This window comes from Nothoprocta perdicaria, unplaced genomic scaffold, assembly GCF_003342845.1.
Source record: "Nothoprocta perdicaria isolate Ctin4 unplaced genomic scaffold, notPer1 scaffold_271, whole genome shotgun sequence".
NCBI classification, from domain to species: domain Eukaryota; kingdom Metazoa; phylum Chordata; class Aves; order Tinamiformes; family Tinamidae; genus Nothoprocta; species Nothoprocta perdicaria.
This window is the reverse complement of record NW_020455501.1, coordinates 314,588-341,083: the sequence shown is the minus strand read 5'-3', so window position 1 is coordinate 341,083 and position 26,496 is coordinate 314,588. Positions and strand designations below refer to the sequence as shown.

Sequence of the window (26,496 nt, the reverse complement as noted above, 5' to 3'; positions counted from 1 at the left end):
ATGTGGCACAGGCTGGCATCCAGGTGCATTTGGAAGACCTCCAGAGAAGGAGACTCCACAAACTCCCTGGGCAGCCTGTTCCAGGGCTCTGTCACCCTCACAGCAAAGAAGTTCTTTACTGTGGCTTCCCTGCTACTCTGACAGCAGTTTAGCTACCGAGGGATGGTGAGACAGGCATGTGATAAGCGTAAGGAGCCTCAACTGGTTTATTTGCACTAATTTCTGGTATCGACTCATCAGACCAGGTACCATCTGGATGCTTGAAATAACGTGTGGGCATTTCTAGTAGCCAGGGAAAATAKCATGTGGCCAGGATACGTTTGCTGCCTTCCCACCACTGCTTGAAAGCAATGGGCTGTCCCTAAACCTGTTTGACAGCTTGGAGTCCCTGACTTTGTAAATTGATAATGCAAATATTATATAGAAATAGAAGAAACGTCTGTCAGCCAAAGGAAGTTGTGGAGCAGACCCTGAAGTGGTGGGAAGAAAGTCCCCAAAAGTCTTCTTGGAACATGAAACCACATTGTAATATTTACCTTCCTTAAACTTTGGTTGCTTGTAGTAGGAAGGCGTTGCATTCAGAGGCTGCAAACGGACTTTCTGGTCTTCTAATCTTATTCCTGGCTTCCTTCCTTTAAAGAAGTTGAAAGATGATGAATAAGATCTGAATGTTTCATTGTTGACTATGATAGTAAAGACTGTTCTGTGAAATTTCTCTGCTGAGATGCATTGGTAGCTTGTGTACGCTAAGAATTTAAGACTTTTTGACTTTTACTAATTGCACATGTTTAATATACATATCTCAGAAATTTGTTTGAATCTAGGGTGCAGAGGAATGGAAATCATGAATGAATTAATTTTAAAGGCCTTTTATGCCGTCTACAAATAAAAGTACTTCTGAGTTCCCCTACTAAATAAGGCATATATTTGATTGTTATTTTCAATTGCTGAAAGTAATACAAAATAGGTAAATATTTTGCTGCTTGACATACCCAAAGTGCCTGGAGTAGCATGAAAACAGAGATTGACTCTTAAATATTTTACTTCCTCTTTCCTACTAGATAATTCAGGGGAAATCTGAGTAGCAGAAAGTGTTGTATTTGAATAACGCTTTCACTTCCCTGACAAGCACAGTCCTTGAAACCTGAGCTGAGAGGGTAACGCTGCTTGGGTAAAAACAGCAAGAAAGAAAAATCATTGTCAATGTGGTGATCACATAACGGCGGTTTCTGCAGCTGTAGCGGTGTTTAACATTTGATATAGATGGGTGACACTTAGGAGGATTTTTTTCCCCTCTGCAGTGCATTTTCTTTTATCTAAGGAATAACAATGTGTTTGCAAACTGAACTATCTTTTAGAGGTATTATATAGGGACTGTTCTGCCAGAAAATTGTAGTGATTATTTATATGCTTTTGTCAYGGGATGTATAGGAGTTGAGGACATTTTCAATTGAATGGTGGTAACGTCTTGATATTTGGTAACTAAAGATTCAAGCTATCTATGAAGACTGGCTTTCAAGCCTGCCCTTGGTTTGTCATTCAGTAAAAAGATTAATACTTATATGCTTCAGGTTAATAGAAAATATACACCATGTTACACAAATAGAAAGTATATTTTTGTGATCAAGTGGTGCTTTAAGGTCCAAAATGTCTTTGCTTTGATGCTTGATTCCACAAGTCCCTGCTTGCTTTTGGGGTTTTCCTTTTGAACATCATCCTGTGCCTAGGTAATTTTGGCTTAATTGATGTGCCTAGGTAATTTTTCTGTTTATATATATATATATATATATATATAAAACTAATATTCTGTTGCTGTAGGTAACATAAGCTGTTAAAGGAACTTTTAAGTATGTTATTAATGTGGTGGATGTTTCCCAAACCTCTGGCATGCTTCCCCTGTTATATTAGAGAAAATTTTGTTTGCTAATTTGTGGGAGAGAAGTTGGTTAGTTAAACTAGACAGAAAAGCTTTTTTCAGTGTAGAGCCAGTGGTATTTCTGGCTCCTTATAGATCTCTGTTAAAGGTAGAAATACTATATATGCAACTTATTATTGACTTTATACAAATACCTTGCAAGATGGACTTTGACTAGTGGCCAGTGCTTGTAGCTTTCTTTGAATTTGTKTAGTGCAATTTTGTAGGGTATGCTGATAGCAAATACAATAGAATAGAACACAGCTTGCCTGGTCTGCTGCTCTTTGGGTGTTATAGTGACCATAACTAAACACAGCTGTTGATAGAAGAGACGGAAAAGACTTGGTTTGCTTAAATCTTTACATAGTTTTGAGCTTTTGCTTTTGAATTCTGCCTACTCACATTACATYTAAGTAAATCATATGCTTTGAGCCTTTTTTTCTTACCTAAACAGCTTTCTTGTGTTTATATCCCGGAACTATACACCCATGTCTTCTATACCATTTTCATTTTTCTTGTCACAGATTTTCAGTCCTTCTCCAGTGATAAGCCCGAATTTAGGTTTGGAAAGAAGGATGAGGATACACRCTACAGTAGTGAAAAGAAAAATGTAAATGCTGTGAATACACTGAATAGCAGTTCTGATCTTGGCTGTCTCCTTGGTTTTGAGCTCAAAGGAAGTGTTCTAGTTTTGCTACTTTGGGCTATGACTTATTTTAAAAAAAATTTCTTGCTCATGATGAACAGCTGTCAGCTCTTTAGTTCATTGCTCTGAGGTAATTTTCTACTGCAGAGCAACTCAAAATTCATCTATTTGACAAGGAAAGATATTTATGGATTGGCTGGTAAGAGTGGGTACAAGGGATGACAGACCAAGCTACCCTTTTAGAGTAATATGTAGCTGTTACATACCAAACTGTTTTATTAGATTTATTTTTTGATACTATTTTTACTATTTTTGTTAGCATTAGAGTATGTTGTGCTGTGGATTGATTGATTTATTTTGTTAGACAAAGCATAGCACYGACTTCACACACTGTGTTTCTTCAACTCCAGTTGGAGCTAATAAAGGGCTCTTTCACATTCTAAGTACAAATATTCTCTAGCAGATTCTAAATGGGCCCTGCTAAATACAGAGATGTTCCTTATTCTTCCTCTTTGTTTTCTCTCTATATGAATCATGGAAGACTTTTACTTGGACAACTCTTCAGTACGTTGGTTGTCTTTTCCTTGCTGAAACTCTCACTGCAGTACAGAGATGGGAGTAAACATGTCAGAAAGACTGGGTTGGAAACCTTGAAAACATTATAGGTGTGGTTTTTGTCCAAGGTGGATTTCATCAAATTTCCAAAAACTTTCAGGTGCTCCTAAGTGCACTTTGATTTAAGAAATGGATGCTATTTCTAATGAGTGTCACAGCTGAAGTGTAGCTATAAACAGATACCCGCAATCAGGGATTCATGATCATCTCAAGCAGCTGGCCCATGTTGATGGAAGTAGTTTGACTTTTCTTTGGGTCAGTTAGTCTGGGTTAAATCAGTGCATAGATTCAATTTCTCTCATTTCTTATATCAAATCTCCAGGAATGCAAAGAAAAGAAAGTGTATGTGTGTGTTGCATTTTTACAAGAAAAGAAGTGCTAAAATTTCTACAATAAATCCTTGGAACTGTTGTTGGCCTTGAATATGATTCATTACTGGCATCACTTCTTGAAGACAATTGCCAGAAAGTAGTTAAATGTTAATTTAGCTAATRTAGAATGGGAATAAGTTACTGAGCTCTTCTTGAATCCTCACACCTGATGTGAGGAAGCCTAGACASGCAGGGAGTGTGATCTATAAAGAGGTGCACAAGCTGATTATTGACTTAGTGATGACCTTGTAGCTTTGAGGGCCTTGCTGTCCTCAGGTGCATCCTGATAKGACAGTAAAATAGACTCCCAAAGTGTTTTTTATGGTATATCCTAAAAAAAGGGGTATCAAATGTTTCTGYTTTTCTTTTGAAATAGATCCTGGATTGTGATTCTCTTGACTCTGAGATATACCAGAAGCTTAACTGGAAAACTAATGTTTCATTGCAAAACTTCTATATTGGTCTTTCTAGCAAGTGTTTAAATTGGTGGCTGAGCACTTTCTTGCCTTCCTGTAAGTGCTGTAAACAGTGAGTTCAATTAACAGCACATCTGATTAGTATCCAGAGTTCCCSCTTTGTGTTCCTCTACTATTAAAGGCCATGTGTACTGTATCAAACTGACCTAAACCTGCTGTGAAGTTCCTTTTTGACAGTGAATGTGTCAGCCTGCAAACTATAAGGTAGTTAAACTTACCTAAAACTGCTCTAGCTGTGATTTCTCTAGCCCTTGACTTTCAAGGACTTGGGTCGCGCGTTTGCAGCTCTATGCTCAGGGTGGTGCAGATATGTGAATGCAGATGGTCTAGTGAAAATCTGAGGAAATAGGAATTTTTGTTATTGAGGCACCGAGTCATACTGTGAAAATAAACACGCTCATTTTGTCTAAATACAGTTGATGTTTTGAAGGACTTAAAAATCATAAATGCTATAGTTTAATGATAAAAATCCATAACTGTTATAAAGTACACAAACTCCTTTGTTTTTGATGACTTAATTATGATAAGTATTCAGAGACCCACATAGTGACCTTTTTGCAAGCTTAATTCAGTTAAGTTTATCCAAAAGTTGGATTTGGCAGTTAAAGACGAAAGCTACCCACTGATGCTGATGTTAAACTCTATTTTAGTAAGATACTATATTAGTGTTTAAGTATGGAGAATAGATGCTGGAATTGGAGACTTTCAACACTGTCCATAATAYGTCTGTTTAGAAGCAAAGTGCTTTTCAGGAGATCAGGCAACTGCGGCAACCGTAAGTGGTGAGTTGCTTTTGGCAAATCTGGGCCTTTTAAGTCACTTCTGTAAATTTATGTTTTGCTTGTATAGGAAAGCTTCCCAGCCTTGTTGCGCTCGTTTAGCCCTTATAATTACACTTTGTACAAAAGTATGAAATGTAAATGAAAAGTATAGGCTCTGTCACCCCTATCCTCACTCTTGCCCTCTGGATTGAGATAATCTCTTGAACTCTTATGATGTCTGGCATTTTGTATGGGCTATGTTGGATATTAACAGGAATAACATGATAGCATCACCAAGTAGCCCGAGACAGTGCAGTGGTTCCTTGCTGCCCAAAGGAGATGATGATTCCCTGTGTCTGCCCTTGGCAGTGTCATCTCCTTGCTTTAGATGCTCCTTGGATACCTGTGCATGTTTGTTTAGCACATCCAGGTGCCAGGGTTTCTGCCAAAGAGGTGAGCAAAAAATCTGGATCAGCTTTGCTGAAGGAGCCAGGGTCACACAGCTAGCAGAGATGACAGAGGAGGGAGAAGCAGGGCCAAAGGAGAGACAAGAGCTGCCTCTTCCCAGAAGACATCTAGGAGATCATCTCACATGTTAGTAAAACAGCAGCCTCTGTATGCTAAAGAACAGGCTTAGCTGCTCCTTCATCAGTGGCCTGAGCTTCCTAAATCATGCTTGGAGTCGGAGCTAGTAGTGTGGTAGATCAGTAGTGCAGATAGAAAAATGTTTATTTAACTGTGTTCTCGGCCAGCTTGGGCATACTTGACACGTCCCCCCCCCTCCCCGGGTAGTCAGATTCTTATAGAGAATAACAAAGTGGTTGGGATGGAGTGGGAGTCAGAACTTTCCATTCTTGTTTTCGCTGTGTATTACGTGACCTTGAGCAAATAATTATGAAATTCCACACATGCTTTAGCTGGTCACTGTTCTTTGTGGTATCATGAGACTGGTCTAGAGCTTATGCTACACTAGGGCCCTCCTTCACTTCACCTCCTTTCATCTTCTGATAAATCACTCCTTAATTTAATCACTCTTTAAATTAGTGCAGCAAAACTAAGTGAATAGTTTGGGCGCTTTATTTTTGTTTCCAAAGGGAAAGAGAGAGGTGCCTGACCAGTTATGGCGCTTCAGCACTATTAATTAAATTGCCTTCCTTCCTCCATGCTCCTGCCCACGCTTCCGTGCTTTCTTGGTGTGCAGATTTTTTTGTGATGAATTGAATTGGGGAAGCTCAAGCTGCTTTAACTTTCATTTCCCTGTTTTTAGCTTTGATAAATTCTCTGACTATTGATGTGAAACTGCACAGTTGCTTATGGTGATACAAGAAGTTGCCCAGAGGTGGAAACAAGTGACTGTATGCAAAAAGTGGAATTTTAGGTACAAATATTGAAAACTTACAGTATCTCGGTGTTTGGGGAACTAAAATGTGAAGGAACTGGGCAGTTTTGGTCCTCCAGATCTCACAATACTTGATAGAGTTTTGCGATCATCTGATGAAAATACAAAATATTAACCAGGATCTTGATCAAAATACTTTATTCTGGAGTTTATGGCCTGTGGTAAATCTGGAAAGGCTCCCAGAAAGCCATTGAATGGGAACAGTAGATACATTAAACAACTGATAATAGTTCCTCAGAATGATGAAAACTGAGTGTATTTGTTAAATAAAAAAGRCCCCTGACCTTTAAGGCAGTCTGATCATTATTGTGCATAGAAAGCCTTAGCAGATCAGGCTGTACATGTAGGATTTTTTTCTTGAGTCCTGGAAAACTATTTCTGTAGCTCTGTAGAAACAAGTAGCACAGTTTAATGTCAGGATCTCCTCTCCTGCTGCATCTTTTACAATCAACCTCTGTATGTATCTCTAACAGAAGTTTTTTTTAGTCTTCAATTTCTTTAATATCTTTAAATCTTCACCTCAGAGGTAGGAGGAAACACCAGTTCCCTTCGTGTAGGCTAACACAGAGGTGCTAGGTGGTAGTTACTTCCCAGCCAAAACTTAGACTGATAGTTAAATCAAATGATAACAGAGCCTACCTGGCAATTTTGCTGCTCACTTGGCTTCCTGGGGAAGTGCARTGGACTAGGACAGTTGTAGTCAAAATATTTTGTGTTACCCAGCACCTAGGATTAGCTGTTCAGCCTTCTTTGCTGCTAGTCTGTGATCCCAGTGCCCACCATTCAGACTGTGTGCTCTGTTTGGGGCTTATAGGAAAGATAAACACCCCCTTTTTTAATGCCTTTTTTATTTTGGCATATCAGACTTCACCTAGATCAATGCTCTGCTAAAATGCAGCTTTTTTTTTTTTTTTTGAATTTTGTTCAAAGTCACGTGCATTGGGTGACTATTGCTGTTAAGGTTTGAGGTGCCGTTTCCTTGTGAGCTGCTTCTCACTTTGCTCGCAGCAGCGCCAGGCTGCAGCTCGTCTCATATATGAACCTGGCAGCTTCATTGAAGGAATTGGGGCTTTTTCTAGCTGTTGAGAGGCTGAGTGAGCTGGGCCTGTTTTCTCTGGAGAAGAGACGGCTCAGAGGGGATATGATTAATGTGTGTAAGTTCAGGAAGGGAGAATGCAGGGAGGAAGGGGACARGCTSTTYTCACTGGTGGCCAGCGACAGGACGAGGGGTAATGGCCACAAGCTGRARCRCAAGAAGTTCCGTCTCCAGGTGAGGAGCAACTTCTTTACTGTGAGGGTGMCAGAGCMSTGGMWCAGGCTGCCCAGGGAGGTTGTGGAGTCTCCTTCTCTGGAGGTCTTCAAAACCCGCCTGGATGCCACCCTGTGCCACATGCTGTAGGTGTGCCTGCTTGAGCAGGAAGGTTGGACTAGATGATTTCTAGAGGTCCCTTCCAACCTTAAATATTCTGTGAATCTGTGAATCTGTCTGTCACTGCCCCTTTCGTTAGTGCAGCTGTTTATATAGCTGTGCTGTGAAGCAAATTGAGGAACTGATCTAGGGAAACTCACCCAGCTGAGCAAAGAGGTGACGTTCACCAAATCAGTTCCCCAGTGCAGCTTGCTGAGCAGCTGCACAAGTGTTTGTGGTGGCACCGATGAGGGGGACAGCAAGGCTTGGCACATGGTGATGTTTCGTTATGCCAATAAGAGCTGAACTACAGCAGTGTTTTGGCTTTTCTGCATATTGTTTATTCTATCCTCCGGAGTGAAAATGATATGGAGGATCTAGGAGGTGATACTGAGCAGAGCTTGGAAATTCCTTTGAAATGTTGCTTGTTCTTTGCTCCAGGACATCCACAAGCCCTCAGTGACTAATTTTAGAGTCTATTCAAATCTGTTTTTTTGAACTTGCCTTCATAGCTCATGATCTCTGGCCATGGCTAATTATCTTTGGTCAGAAGAGGAGGTTAATTAGCTCTGACTGTTGCCTCTGTAGAGCTGGGAGGAAATCTCAATAACACAATATAATGTCAAGGGCAATGTAGTGGGCAAAGTGGAAGCTTTCTGTGCAGGATCCAAGCCTCTCTTCTTGCTCTCCTCGTGCTTCATCTTAAGGATCAGAGACAAGAAATTTGTCCGTGTAATTGGAAGTTTGTTCCCTGGCTGTCAGCTCGGCTGAAAGGACAAGTAATGGGGTGGAAGGTGGGGAGAGAAGTGAAAGCAAAATTGGAGCCTTTGTGTTCCTTACATGCTGCATGTTGAGATTTGAAGTGTTACAGCCTTGTGACCATACTTTAAGCTAAAAATTAGTGTTAAATTAGCCTTTAATTAATCGCAAGCTTAACATTAGTCTTCAACTGAATTGTAAGGGGGTGAGATGGTAGACAGTGGTGTGTAGAGGGGTTGGAATCCAGACTTTGAAGGGTGCAAAGAAGCTGCAAACYGTGGAGAATGGGGACTCAGCATTGACTCCCAATATGTGGGCATAGGTTATGGCAGTCTAGAAGGCTTTTTCCCTCTGTATCTGCTTCCCTTCYGTATGAAGAAAGAGGAGAAACCTGTTTGACATTGCTTGAAGATTACTTCATTGCAGTGTGCCACTTCAAACCAATTGTTGTAATCCTAGCAGCATCTGGAGAAAGTTGCTCCTCTTTATTACATGCTGTGTGGAAGTTATTACAACTTCCTAGGTTGTAATTAAAAAAGAGGGGGGTGCTGTGGTTAATAGATGCTTGACTTGCTTGAATGCTACTGAATGACTGCATAAAACCAATGAATCACCCTTAYAGGATGCACAATGTATGTTCAAAACCATTTATTAAATATTCTAGTACAGAAGTTGCTCTTAAAGGCTAGCAAGAGGAGCTGCTTAAGATTAGTCTTGAAATACTGTGTAAGGTACATGCAACTCTTTAAGTGAAGCTCAGTCTTTTTGTTGACATTCTTAATACTGATTTCTAACTATTTAAGACCGTAGAGTGCTGCAGTTAAACTTCTTCTATAAACCTTTATCTTGCACGTATGTGCTAGTATGACATTTTCCTGCGRTATATCTGGGCATCCCATCTCTGTCTCTGTTGTCATAGTCTAGCTTGTAAGTCGGCTTTGCAGGAATGAGGTTAAAGTTTATCCCCCAGTRGGTACGGGAGTCTGTGACATGAACAGAAATTTAATATTGCTTTTACATTGGTTTTACTTTCTGTGAAAATGCTAGAATTTCATGATGTTTTAAAAGTGTCATTTTATGCAGTGAGGGCCTTTTCACTCTCCTTGATTTTTTTGTTTCTGAACAAACTGCAAAAAGATGAGTTGTCTTTTAGTTTTGAAAGCATTTTTCAGCTTTTCTTTCTGAATGAGAAAATGTTTCTTATAATGCAGATCCAGGCTTAAAAATTAACGAGGTTTTGGGGAAAAGGATGCCTTAAAACTTAAGCCAGTTGTTTGAGGTGCGAAGGTGGTTTGTGATCCTAAAAAGCATAGGGAACAACTTGTAAAYACCCCTTGTTAAATGGGAAGAAGCAGTTGTAGGCTGAGATTGATTTGAGATAATGCACTTTGGGATATGAAGGATTTGGTGAAAATTTTATATATTTTAAGTGTTTGAATGTTTAATTCACTGTAGTCTGTTTTAAAACCTATGCACTCTTARAATAACTAATGCTAAGCAGTAATTTGAGAGAGACTGGATAGTCCTGCCAAGTTTTGTTAGTTGTCTTGTTTTATTGAAGAGCTTATTTAAGAATAAGTCGGTATGGATCAGTATTTCCTYAAGGTGAAAAGGCTATTGTGTTCTTAAACTTAGGATTGTAGCCACCTCTATGTAACTGTGGGAATGGAAAGAGTAAAGGCAATTGAATATTGCTATTTAAAATTACACATCTTGTAGCGTCTAACCTAGTACTGAAGTTGAATGAGGTCACCTAAGTAACATTTTTAACAGCATATTCTAGTGTTATTTAAATAACAGTATTTTAAGGCCAAAATTTTATAAATAAAATCTTACTTCACTGTACGCAACCCAGAAGAAGGTGATTCAGTTATCCAAACTGAAGACAACTGACAGATTAAGGGAATCTTTCTACTATATTGGAGAGAATTCAGCAGAAACATCAAAGTTTGACTGTATCTGTAATTTTTCCCATATCTCTGGATATGTCTTGCATGCGTGTATACACACATTCTGACTTCAAAGATGTAGCAGCAGTTTCTTGAATTTCCACTAATGGAATTGGTTTAAATGGTTTTGGTTTAAATTGTTTAAATTGGTTTAGCCAGTTGCTTATAAGCCTACCTTAGTAATGCTTTATTCTGATTTTTTTTTTTTGTCTGCTTGGGCTTGTTGAWAGTATTTTGGTTTTCTTACCTCAAAAGAATCCCGCCATATACCTCTGTGTCCTAGTCATAAKAGGATGCTAAAGGCATCATTTAATTGCTGGAAACTGCTTGGCCTGTGGATTTAGATGTATGGATAGAATAAAAACTACATACACAAAATGAATATAAATAGCTTATCTTGTGTATTAGTGCTGCTTAATTTGAATTTATAGATGACAAGTGCTGCTTGTTCTGTCATTTTATTGTAGCTTATATTTATTCACACTGTCTTTCTGCCAAAATTTTTTTTAAYACTCATGATTTGCAGATTGTTAAAAGGTTATAATTTAAACAATTCAGTTTTGGTCTAAATATTCTTTAAAATATTTGTTTTTTGTCTTATTTCTAGCGTCGGCTTCGTCATCTGCGGAATATTGCTGCACGTAACATCATCAATAAGAATGGTTATCGCCTCTTGGATACTTACTTCACTCTTCATTTGTGTGATAACACCAAGATATACAAAGGTAAAACAGGCTTGTTATCAACTTTTTTTTCCTAATTGTCTTAATATTTCAAAATCTTACTTCTGTTGTTGCCTTGAGATTCTGCTGCCTCTTTGCATCCGCTGTTCKATCAGTGGAAAACAGCTCTTTAGTCTCCTGAATTTCCTGAAGCCTTTCAGCATTTGTAGATGTGTTGAAGTTCKGTATTTCATTTATCTCTTGTCTTGCTTCCTATTAAAATCTGTAACTTCATTATGGACAGACATTATTATTAAAAATATGATTTAAGCTCTTTTCTAAGATTACTAGCTGTTAGTGTTGTGATTGAAACTTGGTGCGTCTGTATTTTATTTTCAGCTAGTGCAATTGAAACTTGCTTGTTTAAAGTCACTGGTTTTGAAGGGTAAGAATATATAACTTGAGTTCCCTGCCTGGACTTTCCCAAAGGGAGTGGTTAAACTTGGGATTTMCTTTTGCAGTGCTTGCTGAGAAGGGATCTTCTGTGCTCTGGAGAGAATTGTCTTACCAAATAGTTTCTGCTCACATGTTGTCCCATGGTGAATAAACCTACACAAATCTGTGGGTTAAATAACTCCCCAACTAGTCAAATTAAATAAGGCTCTTAGCCCTCTTCAGTCAATGGAGCTGAGCTACATTAAAGAGGTCATGTTACTGCTTCAGTATTGTGCTCTCCCACAATGTAGTGAGCTTCATTCTTCCCTTTACCTTTTATTTTTCTGAATGCATTTAAAGATCTGATGAAGCTTTTTTTCCCCCCTAAAAGTTAAGCAGTCTAAGGGTGCTTCTCCAAAATCTGTGTTCCAGCCTCTAATACGATGTACCTAAAGACTTCAAAGTCTCATTTTGGCTGGAAAAGCTGAGGTCCGTATGTCAGCTGCTGCTTATTTCCATTTAAATACAGGCTTCTTGGCAACTCTGTGAGGTAATTCAGTTGTTTGCTTTCCAAGAACCTGAAACAGGTCACCCTTTGCTCTTCAGGAAAGCAGTGCAATTAGTGTGTCTGTCACTGTACTTTCCAGGAAGCTGTCATGGACAAACTAGTCCCTGTGCAAATAGCAGTCAATCAAATTCATAGTAATTCACGAGGATCATCTCGGGTAAGAAGATGAAATGCTTGAGTTAAATAATGGCTTCTAATTATTAAGTATCAATGAGCATTTCTAGTCAAAAAGCATTTTAAGCTACGTCTTATTAATCTAGTCCCTGACAGAATAGTTCTACTACTGTGTATGTTAATGTTACTAATTTTAGCTTTCTATATTTCAGTTATTAATATTAGCGGCAATATTTATGCTAATCTAAAGATCTTTTACTCTTTTTTCTTTTTTCCTTAGAATTTTATAAGAGTGAAGTCATCAAGAATTCTCTGGTAAGTTGTTACACACACGTACACACACATAGAAGTTGTTATACGTAATTTTAAAAACACTATTTCTAGTTTGTTTCAATATGTTGATTTAATGAAGCAGAGACTCTGCAAGCAGTCTTTCAAATGAGTTGAACAGCATTGCAACATGTGCTACTTTGAACATCATCAGGTGTAGGTGAATTTACTTGTATCTGCAAAAGTGCATGGTTTTTAAGGACAGTTTCAAAAAGCTGTAGTCAATGAAACTTCGTAAAGGTTCTAAATGGTCCAGTTCAGATCAGTGAGAGTATCAGACCAGTAAAGAGTTTCTTGCAACTGAGAATGGGTAAGGTTTTTTGTTAGGATATAGTGGTAGGATATTGTAGGAGTCTGACATTTTTTTGAAATGAATTTGAAAACCCACTAAACACACTTTTTAGTATCTGCATCAGTAAGACAGAACTGAAGCATTTACAGTATGTTTCGGTGAGGGCTGCCAGTGGGTTTTGAAAACCTCCTGGTTGGAGGAAACCACTCTACAGTTGGAAGGCTTTTTACCTTGTCTAAAGTTGCATTCTTTGAGATTTGAGGCTCTTGAGTTCTGTTTAGTGAAAAACRGAAAAATTAATAATGGAAAGAGTCTAACAAAGGAAATATGAAATGGACTGATAAAATCTGGATTTAAAAATGTTGCAGCCTTGTTCAAATTCCATTTTAATATCCTGGTGTTCTCTGCCCAAGTAGCTACCAAGTACCTTTCTCTATGAAAATTTAAGTAAGCACATGGGGAGCAAATCCTTCTGTGGTATTTAATGGATAACTTTTCCTTTTTCCCTTCTTTTTAAAGGCGTATTATTCTGACTTGCCTAATACCATTTTCCTAATACCAGTTCAGGAATGCCTTGCCTGTTCCAAGCTGCTTAAGCAAAGGAATGAAAGGCTTGTTCTTTCAAGGTGGTCCAGCTGYTTGGGATTGTGTGTTCCTACTGTTTGCTTTCATTTTGGAGGAATTACTTCTTCTATAGAGAAGSGGGGTTGGGATTAGGCATCTTCCTATATCTGCATTGGGTATCTTGTGTTTTACAGCCTGGAGAAATCCAAAACTGAGTGTTAGGCTCTTTCCACCACTAATGTCAATCCACGTTGGCTTAGTTTGGATGCAGCTTGGGTCAGTTTCTACAGTATCCCTAAATTTTTGGTTGTAACATTATCAGAGGTGAGCCAAAGTTCTTGRTGTTAGCTGTATTTTAAGCCTGAGTTCTGTTGCCATTCCAACAGATTTAATAATTAATATATGCTGCTTCTATAGAATTGAGATACAAGTCTGATTTTTTAGAATGAAGAACACTTAACAGGAGAGTTATCCTGTTACTGTTAATTTAAGGTGTGCCATCAGCCTCAGTTAAAAAAGAGCTGAATGTAAACAAATCTGTAAATAGATTGTACAAATTTAATGTGAGACTGACTATTGCAATGCAAATTATACCCTGTTTTTCAGATTCGACTTTTTTAGATTCAACTTTGGCAATGCAAATTATACCCTGATTTTCAGATACCAAAGGATATTGCTAGGAAAATGTGGCTTCCAGTATCTTAGCATTTTAATTCTTGATTTGGCCGAACTCAGTTAGCGAAGTAATTCTTCAGCATCTTGTAGTGGAAGGAGGCAGAACACAGGCTGAGTTTCAGAAGTACTTTGCAGAATACGGCGTTTTTATTAAGGGGAAAAAATGAAGCTGCAGTGCCTGTTGGCTTCACTTCTGTGTAAATCCCGAAAAGTTCATGTTTGTACTGRAATTTTTCAGTCTTTATTTGACACAGCCTCATCTCTTTCTGTAAGTGCTACATACTAACCTACTGCCTATTCTAACCTGCTACATATTCGGACTCCTTTCAGCTCGTTTGAATTGTCTTTATCCCTCTGAATACCAACAGAACCCAACATGGAGGAGCCTGGACTTTGGAATAATGCCCGATCGCCTTGATACGTCCGTCTCGTGTTTTGTTGTGAGGATCTGGGGTGGCAAGAAGGAGCACTATCAGCTTCTGATAGAATGGAAAGTTAATCTAGATGGATTAAAGTACTTGGGCCAGCAGGTAATGTGAAAACAGACTTTCTCAGCTTTTGGATGGAGGAGGCTATAAATACACTGAACAAAAATGCAGAATGCTTGAAGAAGAAATGAACACCTCTTAGATCAGCATTTAAAAGAATTTACAGAGATTTGTGCACAAGCTTTAACTCTTGACCATCTGAATACTTTCAATCAGCATTACTGACTAAGCCGATCAAATAATACTTTGAGTTGCATGTAGCTAGATGAAAATAAATTATAATATTCACATATAATTCTAATCACTTCKCATAGTAATGACTCCCAATCAAGAGCTTTTAAGTCCAGGAAGTTTGCTGTGTAAGAACCAGAAGTTTGTTTTGATTCTGTTTCTTTTATCTTGCCAGTAACCTTTTGTGACAGGTGAAGAGTGAAGAGTTTACTCTGTTGTGGAGCTTACAGTAAAAGTGGATGCAAAAGAAACCTATATCACAAATACTAAAAGTGCTAAAAAGTACTGTGCCTTTTGACTTAAATAACAGGTTGTCATAGCTCCAGTGAGCAGTCCTAGATTGCCACATTGATATGATCAGTTTAGAGTAGTCTGTATTCTGTTTTTTAATTTTAAAATGAGTTTAGTGTTTTTAAATCAGGATCTCTCTCTCTCAAAAAAAAAAGCTGTTGGAAAAGAATAAAAGCTCTATTTATTGGCCGCTGGAAGCCAATTGGAAGCATGACTGCTGTAGCTTCACAAAATACAGCATTTTGATATTCTGTTTGTTTTTACAGAGTGCAGGAGACTCTCTGAAAAATATCCTGTGCAGTAGGCTTTTAGTTGGAATATTTTTAATAGTATATTAGCTGTAATACTAAAACATGAATTGTTTTATAACCCCAAAAGTGAGCAGCAGAGTGTCAATTTAGGAGAGATTATGTAAAAGCTAATTTCCAATGCTGATCTCTGATTTAATTCCTGCTCAATTTATGTTTAACAGATAGATGTAGAGCAATAGGAAAAGTCATATAGCAACTATGTTGTTTTTCAATTGATATTTGCTTTTCCAAAGTAGAATGACTGAGCATATTCAGCAACTGTCTTTAATGCTGTGAAGAAAATGTGATTTCTGTGTTTAATTTCAATTTTCTCTAGTTTCATCTACTTTAGAGTTATAGGAACTGAAAAGCTAATCATCAGATAGAGCAACTTATGAAGACTGTGCACTGCTTTTAATCATAAGGTGGCCTGAAAATGTTTTGTTTTCTGCTCTTGCAGATACATGCAAGAAACCCCAATGAGATTATTTTTGGTCTCAATGATGGTTACTATGGAGCATCATTTGAACAGAAGGTAAGGGTATTTCATATTTCTTCTAACTTGTTAATACTGATGACAAGACATTATTCAATTTCTAGACATAAATTTGCACACTTAGTTGCTCAGAACATATACTTTTGGGAAGGAATAATTTTTTTTTTACATAAGTCATTTTATCCTTTCTGGACAGCACCTGATCCATTCATGCAACATTTAGTGTACAGCATTTAAAGCCAGAAAGATTACAGAAAATATTTAAGATTATTTGAGATGGAAACTTCATTCATACAGAAAATATCTTGAAAATTCTGTAGCTATTAATACTCATTTTCATAGCAAATATAATAGCACATTAAGTGGTAGTTACCGATCTTGAAGCAGAATGTGTGGTTTGGTGCTGTTGGTGCTACTTTCTTATAGACAAGTTGCATAAGGAGCACTTGGCTGGAGAGAAAATGCCCACTGAGAGATAGCTCTTGTCTGAGCACAAATTTCTTTGCCCTTCCCTGAAATTTGTGTTTTATTAGTGGGGAAATTTAATGTTTACAGTTTAAAAATGTCTTGGTCATTAACTAAGATTGTTCATGAGCCAAAACAAGAGGGTTGGTAAAAGCTGAGTAAAGTTTTCTGGAGATGTTTTGTGGACTCAAGGTTTCAAAACACACTGTCCGGATATATGTTTGAGCATTTCTTGCTCCATCTGGATTTAAATACAAATCATCCTTTTTTTCTATTTTGTGGACTTTCCATACTGAGAAGTGGGAATCCAAAAGCAATTGTAACAGAATAAGCTGAAGCAGGACAGGGATGCTGGGCACTGTCATGAGATTTTTGTGATTTAAACTGCAGTAGTTTTGTAGACTTACTAAGTGGATGTATTCTTGATCATTAAGCAGAGCAATGTGCTCATATATGAACATTGTAGTTACTAAATTGCTTACTTTAAAAATCTGCAYGTTTAGAAGTGTGCATATACACTGATGTGTACTGCATGTGCACATTGAGAATTTTGAGGCCTGTTTTCATTTGAGATAACTTCCAGAATGCAAGTTTGTGCTAAAAATACTTGTTTTATAGCAGGTTTGTGTCTTCTAATGGAGCAACGTGGAAARATTCTAGCACCAACTGTTTAGTTGGTGAGAAAGAAGTTTAGAAAGGAGATTTCAAATGCCTTTACATGTGCGTTCTGTCCTCCAAAGGTTATTATTGCCTGTTACTAGTATATACTGCCCACTATAGGTTCATGTAATACTAGAAGAGTTAACAGCTGTGTCTTCTGCCAGTGTCCTTGACCATTTTCAACTTTCATMTGTTGATACCTCCAGCTCTGACCTTGCGCAAGATAATTTTTGTTTTGTTTAGGGTATGGGGGGGGGAAAAACAGGCAGCTATTTTTGCTGGGAGATCTCAGCTATATCCTCAGTTCTCCTCAGTGGTTTAATAATTTTCACATTCCTTTTTCCATCTGTTTTATGCCTGCTGCTCCTCACCAATAAGACCAACCCTGCAGTTGCCTGCAGTGATGTTTAGAGAGCACGTTTAGGAAAACAGATACAGCTTTGAGCTAATGACCAGCTTACTGTCAWCTCCTTAAAGGAGAAATCAGAGCTATTCTCTGCAATTCTCTGTTGCTTGACATTGGTTGTGCTCAGAGGTGGGAGGCAAGAAGAGCAAGGTATGTTTGTCAGGGACTGTAGCAGGTTTTCAACTATGGAGCAGGAGAGACTCCTGTCTTTAAAAAACTGCATCTCAGTTTCCCTACAATATGCAACCTCCATCAGTGCAGGTGGAGCCTTTCCCCACAGACTTGCTTATTAGCAGCTGGATCCTGACCGCTTTGCAGAAGCAAAGTAAAGGCTCAGTTTGTTCCCATCTGCTTTCAAGAAAGATCTTGCTGTGCACACTCACAAAGTCGTGTGTCTACTGTCTGTAATAAATACTGTGGCAAAGAGATAATAGGGCCTTCTCTTAAAGGGCAAACTGTTCTCTAATAAATAACTTATATGTTCTGGCAATCTTCTCGTTGGTGGAATAGTTTGTATAACTGGATATATTTGTCTCTTGCTAGCGTTATCCATTCAATGCTAGCGTTACTGGAGAGTTCKTCCAGGTATAATCCATAGGGAATCTTGTAGCACAGTGGGAAGGGAAAAGGCTAAAACATGATAGTGCTGTGCTTCCCCCTTCCTAAAACTGGTTATTTTTGGCCATGCTGCATGTTCTGCTTAAATAAATCCTCTTAACTAAAGCTTGGTCTTTACTTTTTAAGTAAAGTCAAAACAAAATCCACCTTGTGGTGTAGCTCTCATAATGATCATTGGGCACTTCCAATTTTCCCCCTTCTTAGAATCTAACCTCTACAGAATGGAAATAAGGGGCTGAGACACCTGCAGATATCCTGTGTTGCAGTGTGCTACATGTTGTAGTATACAGATCTCCAGATAATTTAGATAAAATCTTATTTCTGCTGGAAAGGGATGTTTACTGTACAACCTGTGGCTAATGCAGTTTTGTTAGGAGCTGTTAAAATGCAGCCGTCCATTTCAACCACTTCTACATAGAAACAGCTTCTTGAGGCAAGTGARGAATATGCAGGTAGAAATTGTTGCACTCGTACCAGTGTAAATCTATATTGCTGCTAGAAAACTAGCTGGTCATGTGTACTTTGTAAGAAATTGATACAGAAAGTAAAGGGCTGTTTTCTTATGATCTGTAAAGTTTCTGATAGTCCTGTTAAGTCATTTGACGTACTTAAGATTCACTTTGTCCTGCAAGTTTGGGGCGTTTCTAGSAATTTATGTGACTGCCTGATATGGAAAAGCTTATCTGACATTTGCAGCATAAAGTATTGTGGTTGGCCTGTTTTTGATGCTTTTTTGTGCAGAATGTGCGCTTACGTGTGTGCAGTTCTGGGCTCCGAAGGACAAGAGGGATGTGGAGGTTCTGGAGAGGGGCCAGTGCAGAGTAACAGAGATGTTGAAGGGCCTGGARCAGGTCTCGTGTGAGGAGAGCCCGAGCGAGYGGGGCCTGTTGAGGCTGGAGAAGAGGAGGCCGAGAGGGGACCTGGTCAGTGTGTGCAAGCAGCCGAGGGGAGGATGGAGGCAGGAAGGGGCCAAGCTCTTGTGGGTGGTGGCTAGTGGCAGGCCAAGGGGCAGTGGGTGCAGGTTGGAGGCCGGGCAGCTCCATGTGGCCGTGGGGAAGAACTTGTTTGGTGGGAGGGTGCCCGAGCCCTGGTTGAGGCTGCCCAGGGAGGCTGCGGAGGCTCCTGCTCTGGAGACCTTCCCAMCGYGCCKGGMTGGAGCGGGTGCCCCGTGCTCYGGGTGTCCCTGCTGGAGCAGGGGCTGCACTGGAGGATCTCTAGAGGTTCCTGTCAACATCAGCCATTCTGGGATTCTGTGAAAACTACATGTTTTTTATAACTTCCTGAAACTCTTTGACTTCATTTGAAAATAATAAATCATTCAGAACATCATTCAAAATCTAGATGTCTGTTAGACCTGTTAAAATATGGATAAAGAATCAAGTTCTATATCAGTCTTGTACATCTTGTACCTCTTACACATCTTCAGTCACATCACTGAAAGTGAAGTGGATCTGGAACTTGGGAAATTCATTACTGCAATTGCACCCTTCCGTATTTCTGTGCGTAAAATGACTTGTGCCGTAATGGGTATTACAATTCCAGAAAATGCATGTTAGGTCTAGAACACAGCTAAATATTTTAGTGTCATAACGTTTTATTAATATTAATTAATTGTTAATGCCATAATATTTTATTAATATTATAACATTTTATTAATAATGTAAATGCTATTGTAGGCCTGRCTACAGTACTAATGTCGTTGCTACTGCATTTTCTTAAAAACTATTTCTACTTACAACCTGTGTATCAAGAGAGATTTAGAATGCATTAAATACAGCATCACCTCCTCTTCTCCAGAAAGTGCATGTTTTAGCCAAAATGGAAGAATGTATTGATTCTTAAATTAATGTTCATCCTTTGCCTTTAGGATCACTCAGGTACCCTGAAGAATAGTCTTCTCCAGGTGGATCAGAACWGTGTTCGTAACTCTTACGATGTCTTCTCTTTGCTTAGGTAAGGTTTTTGAGACTGATCTTTGTGTATGGGGAGAGGTAGTCTTTCCAAAYACAAATTTTTAGTATTTTGGAATTTGAAAGGAAGATACTTAAGTAGCATCAGTTTATTCCTGCTAGTCAGGAGACAGGGCTTGACAGGGCTTTCTCTTGGTACACTATGGACTTCTACCACGTGGATGCTTGAGCCAACCTGGCATAGAGCTGGTTGTGGAATTTACCCCCTGGACGAGCTTGTGAATGTTGAAACCATGAAACTTCATTACTGGGGATGTTCTGTGGAAAGCCCCTTCGCTGTGCTCTGCAACAGAATGAAAATTGATTTTTAAATGCATTAGAGAAAACAACTAAAAATCCCTCCTTGCCAAAAACCAGCCTGCTTGAAAGCAATGTTTTTAAGTTATGAATCTAAGACTTTTGTTAAACCATTGAACAGAACTTACCTTTTGCATAATCCTCATGGAATCCAAAAAAAACCACGGTGTAGTCAGAATCCAGTTACTCTAGTGCCTTTGCTGCAAGAAACACTTTGCTCTACATTTGGGAGGTTAGTTGGCTATGGTTAGGTTGCCTGTTGGTTATGAAAAACATGGAATGCTCAAGGTAAGCAAGGAGACCTTTCACAGAGCTACTTTAATTATGGCAGTTTGAGAATGAAGTACAGTAAAGGGTTTGAACACTGGTTTGAGGTTGAGAACTTTGTGTATAAAATGCACTTTACAAGATGCTTTTACATTGCTAACTCAGCTGYGTGGCAGTAACATTAGACATGTTGCAAATAAAACGCCTGAAGGAAGTGTTTAAGCTGCTTTCAAGTCATTGGAAAAAAGGTTTATCMATTCTATAAATCCAAATCATTTAGTAACCTTAACAGTAGATGTCACTGTTGTCTGTACAAAGTGTTAGCTGTATTTTCTGTCCACATTGTGGTGTGGTAGGGGAAGGTAACTCTAGGTTCTTCTTATTCAGAAGCCATTATTTTATAAGCTCTTTTAAAGATKAAATCCGTTTATTCTTGATTCTGTAAAACATACATAAGGTAAAGACTTCCCTTCTAAATGTATGTCTTTCCTACCTCCAGTGGAAAACAGCTAGGGGTTTTAACATGTGGTTCTGGCTCCTTTCAGACACAGACCACTAGAAACTTATTTTGATACTACCTGAAACTTAGTTGTTGTTAGATGGAACTGAGGACATATTTACCAGTCATCCTGTTGCTTTTTTCATACTTTTTTTTTATTTGCCATTTCCTTTGTGCTTCCTATAGTGCCACGCTCATTCCAGACAAATATTTGCTATTATACCAGCTGATCATGAGCTTGACTGACTGGAGCCCTGTCTGTTTATTCTGAACTGTAGCCTTATCAAGGAATATATTCTGTGTTGTCTGGTTCYCACAAAAATTATAATCTGTGACTAYACCTATATATTTTTTCCTGTTTCCATCCAAACTGGGAGTTTTCTTTGGGAATTGAGGYGAGGTCTCCCATGTAGTCTYTTTTTTTTTTTTTTTTYCTCTTCCCTTTTACATGAACTCAGCTTTGGAAACAAACTTTTGCTACCACAATTTAMTCTTGGTGTCTAGCTCAAAAGGCCTGATAGTGTTTATTTCTAATAATTTCTTGTCTCTTTAGCAGGTGCTTTTTTTCCCTCCTATCAGACAGTCTGTGGGTTTGTCATCTCCTCCTGGAGTGCAGAATTGAGTAATTAGCCTGTGGAAATCTTCCCAGAGATATTTTTTATGAGGAAGTTTGACTTACAACCAAAAGAAGGGCATAATTTGAGTTGTAACTCATTTGACAGGACATTTACACTGGGAGGAAATGAATTGCTGCCTGCCTGCTTCTGTCCATCGACTATAAAGAGAATAGGGAAGTGTCTACACTGTAAAGGTTTGCATCTGGTCACATAAATCCCATGTTTTGAAGACTTTTTTCAGGATATGGTATTTGTGCTTGCAGTAAAAATTCACAAGCTGCACATGTGGTTTCCTAATGTTTTCACGGGGTATTATGAGTACAAAAAACAGCTTTTCCTGGTTTTGGCTTTAGACTTCTCCAAAGTGAGTCTGGGTGATGGTGGTGTCTGCATCCAAGTTGTACTGGTGGTGCCATCTGCACAGAGATTGTCTTTGGCTGTACAGCACAAGGATTTAGGGAACAGCTTCTATTTCTTGAAGCTGTAAAATGAGAATTTATCTCCTTGACTTGAGACAGTTACCAAAACAGCTTTTGGGGGAAGGAAAAATGAGATATGCATGTACTTATATATGTATTTCTCAGATGTAGTACACAGCTAAAACTTTAAAGCTTTTGAATAGGTCTTAATGAAAAGCATGTGCTCGACTGCATTTATGTTTGTTAAAAAAATCAATTAGGAATGTTAGAGTGTGAACAGTGCATTTTTTTCTAGTGATGATTAAAATGGTGCATGTGTGTTCAGATGCTTAATTACATGGTTTTACAAGCTAATTAAGTAGGAGGAAAAGTCTAAGTGCCCAGACAGCTTAGTTTCACATAAGGAAATCCTCAGCATTTTGTGAACCTCCTTGTTTTGGGGCAGAAACAAAAATCCTCAGGCAAACACTGTGTTGGTAACAAGTTGTCCGTGCCATATGGACATGACAAATATTCTTGCAGCCATTTGCTTTAAAAAGGCAAACTGTCAAATTAACCAGGCTGACTGGAAAGCCAAATTTTTGAGTTTTTTCCCTCTCCCCTTGGCTGTATGGTCATATTTCCCAAGAGGAGGTCGCTTCAAGGCTTTCTATGTATTATGTAGCTGGTAGTAATAGGTTGTACAGTAACACATTTCACTTTTCACGTAAGGAACAAGATGGGCCAGATCCATGTGAAGTCATGTTCTGGACATGTCTCCATAGTCAGACTCTCAGCACGTTTGCKTCAATGATGGGAATAGGTTTATATTTAGCATTCTGTTAATTTCTTATCCCTTTATTTGAAATCTGAAAATTAGACCTTTATTCACTGATACTGGGGAAGATGGGATATGCTGGTGATCACTGAAGACTTAAAGCCAATATATTTAAACTTTATTTTTGTGTTTAGGAACTGAAGCAGTCTTATTTGCATTCTACAACTGTTTTATTGTAGCACTTAAACCAATTGGGCCTCTGATAGCATATTCACCTCTAAGTACACGAGTGCAGAAAGCCCTCCTGAATTCTGCCTGGAGACAAACAGTGTRTAAGAACTGATGAAACTTGGCTCTTTGCAGTTTTGTTTCCTGCATTCTTAATCTCCCCAGTCACAACCTCTTTCTTTATGATTTAACCATTGCTTTAGCARATGTGGTAGCTTGTCTGGGCTGAGTAAATTGAAAATGTTTTGGTTCTGTTATTGCAAAGATGAAAAAAATCTGGTATTAGTAATGTTTCAGTGCTGGAGATGCTGGTAAAAGAGCAGCTATGAGTAACTACCATATTGTTACTAGTCCTGCTTATTATAGGTTAAGTTGATTTATATAAATATTGCTAAATACTGCTAGGTGTTAAAGTGCTKCACTGCTGATGCCACATGTAAATCTGATGTAGTGGAGTAGTCTTGAAAACCAGAGCAGCTGCAGGGAATTAACATGGCCTGTCCTGGTGTTAAGCAAATAAATACAGTTACAGTGCCCTCAAYAGGTAAATGTCTTTCATAACCAGATCATAAAATTAAGTGAGCAATTCTCTTGTGTGTCACTTCACGGAAATGATGGCCCAGTTTGCAATTTAGTGACTTAAAATGGCCCAGTGGCAAGACACTGCTCTGTAGAGGACTAGGGCTGAATCTCTAATCTAGGGACTAGTTTCTGCTTTCTAGCTTAGGGACGCAGAATAACTTGTATGAGACACATTTTTCTTGAAACTAATCATGTGCCTATTTACCAGTATTACAGAATCACAGGATTAGGGGTGCTGGAAAGGACCTCTGGAGATCACCTGGTCCAACATCCCTGGTCAAGCATGGTCATCTAGAGCGAGTTGCCCAGGACCATGTCCAGGTTTTGAATGTCTCCGGAGATGGAAAATCCAAAGGCTTTGAGCAACCTCTGCTGATGTTCAACGCTCTTGAATATGGACATGTTCCTATGTGACAAGTAGAAATATAGTTGCTACAAATTGTTTTAAGCTTCAGTGCCTTGAATACTCCCATTTTTCTACCTTTCATAATCTTATAATTTCATCCTTAAAGAGCCAGAGACATCCTTAAAGTTATAGACCTACTTCCAGGTTTTGTGCCTCATTGTAGAGTTGTTAATTATGTTTGAGGAGAATTTACTTAAGAACACAGTTTTAGGTAGTGCTTCTCCACAGTCTGAAGCTTTGGGCTGTTGTTGGCAACTAACCACATTAAGATGCCAAATCTACAACATGAAGTCAAAATAAAACCACTGTTTTGTTTAACTTATGCTAAGAAAGAAACTGTGCAACAACTATTGCCTGTGTTTAAATTCTTCCATCTTTAGGAGCAGTTTTAATTAACAAACCGAAATCCTGCATAAGCAACTAATAAACAGGTAACTCCTTCCCTGAAACTAATGACAGACAAACTAAGGGGTTAGTATGAGCAGTTGTAGGCTTGACATTATTAGCTCAGAGTGGTTTCTCTGAGACTACATAGTGGAAATGTGTGTGTAAAATGTAGTAACTGCTTTTGGGCAGCTATTTTTATCCTATTTAACTGTGCTACACTTGAAGCTATTTTCATAGGCTTTGTGAGAGGGAGCAGTGGAGCAGACAGGGTCTTTTTGGGGAATGTTGACCTATTTCCAGCTAGAGAGGCAGCTCAAGATGTATCGTTCTTTGACCATGCAGGAATATCTGCTGTCCTGTTCTGCAGTAGGTCAGTAAAATTTTTATGGTGCAGCCTATCTATAAGCAGCTATTCCTACCTTAAGGCTAATATTAGGTTAGGTTTATGGGGAATAAGACCATAGAACAGCCTAATCTAATTAACTTCTAAATCACATTTCCCCCCCAGTTATTAAAGCTGGTGGCAGCTAAAAGCTGTCCTTCCAGATGCAGAGTAGAAGTGGTGTAGATGCCAAAGATATGGGGAATAGAAGTGATGTGAGTGCAGTAGCTAAATAATTCTATTACAACTATGGTTTTACTGATGAAATTAAAAAAGAAGAAAGTGTGACACTCTTCTGTAATGACCAGATTTGATGTTTTTAACTAGGAAAGCCTTTCACCTGGAAAGCCTGGCTCTCCTTGCTGTGCAGGCAGCCAAGAGGTGGCAGGGACATGAAACCTCAGGTGGCCTAAGGCCAGTATAAATAGGAACTGTAATCTGACCTCATGAATGACCCTCTATATATTAATAAACAACACTAAAATGGATGAAGAGCCTAACGAAGGTGATTTGCCTTGGTTAGATGGTTTGAAACTGGAGTGTGTTATATTTCTGGGAAGTAGTGATGGGGGTTGAAACTCATATTTCAGTGTTTTTGAGGCTCTTTTGAGGCTTTAATCTATAGGATCAGATTGTAGGACAAATCTGTTTCCAGGGATTTGAGTCTTACTCTGCTAAGCTTTATGGAAGCTAAAGTTAATCAGTCATCAGAAGAGTCTACTTCTAAGCTTGACTTTGGCCAAATGGGTAGAAGAGAGGGCAGGTTGAAGCAAGTTGAAACAGTCCATGAAGCAGAAGAGGTATTTTTCTGTACCCTGAAGCAAGCACAAGGTTGGTAGTCTTCCTTGGCTACTAGTCTTATCTTTAGCTTTCCCTAACATGTTAGATGTTGACAGCTAACACGTTGAATAAAACCTTTCTGTAGTAGCAAAATTTTAGCACAAATATAGCAGGGATATTGCTGATTCTGGATCAAATTCAGTTTCAGAAGTTCAAAAGTGGCTTTATTCTGCTGTTTTAGTTGTGACAGCAATCAAATTGCATCCTAATAGTGAAGTGGTGACGTGTTTTGTATTTTATTAAAAATCATAATCTAGTCTTCGTCCTTTCTGTGGCTTGACTGCCATAAAGGAAAAACAGCATGTCACTTAAACCCATTTTTAGCAGCTTACATGAAAGTATTCTAAAAGCATGATTTGGAGAGGAATTATACTTTTTCTTTACCTTTGTGATGACTTTGTCCAAGGCGTGATCATAATGTTTTTAGAACAATAAGCTACTGATCATTTCATCTTTCAACCTTAGCAAAGACTTAAGTCATGTCTCAAATGCATAACAATATCAGGGAAAGTCAATGTTGCATTTTAAGTGAGAATTAATACAGTGGTTTTTTAAATTTCTCAATTCACTTACTGCTTCAATAAAAGTATTAAAATGCATCTGAAAACTTGTTCGCAGGTTATGTGGTTGTGGAGGGGAAGCAGAATCTACCAGTGTTACTGGCATGCTTCTGGTAGAAGTTGYCTTCATGTGTTCATGCCCTCAGGAAATGTATATGTAATTTACCTTCCTGCTATACAAAACATCTCCAGTGTGATTGTTTGTTGCACTGGTGATGGTTTCTATAATAGCAAATTTATGAATCCTAGTGTTAAAAAAAGAAAAAAGCTTAATTCATATTTATCATAAATATTTGTCAAGYTATGAGCCTCTACTAGCCTGAGGGCTTATTTGTGTGTACAAGAGAATGCAAGAGAACTAGAAATACATCGAGAAAGCTTCATTTCTATGGGGAGGAAAG

At 38.6% G+C, this 26,496-nt stretch overlaps 1 protein-coding gene across 3 annotated transcripts in view; it reads left to right on the top strand.

Moving 5' to 3' along the window:
- Nucleotides 1-26,496, top strand: part of UVRAG (UV radiation resistance associated) — an 83,647-nt gene that overhangs the window by 4,200 nt on the left and 52,951 nt on the right. For all 3 annotated transcript variants that reach the window (XR_003249677.1, XR_003249678.1, XM_026040959.1), the window contains exons 2-6: nt 10,907-11,024; nt 12,359-12,393; nt 14,308-14,469; nt 15,700-15,774; nt 19,752-19,837. Coding sequence is in view for 1 of the 3 variants with exons in the window: in XM_026040959.1 (XP_025896744.1) it covers nt 10,907-11,024; nt 12,359-12,393; nt 14,308-14,469; nt 15,700-15,774; nt 19,752-19,837 (476 nt within the window). In the remaining 2 variants the exon portion in view is untranslated. The remainder of the gene's footprint in view (nt 1-10,906; nt 11,025-12,358; nt 12,394-14,307; nt 14,470-15,699; nt 15,775-19,751; nt 19,838-26,496) is intronic.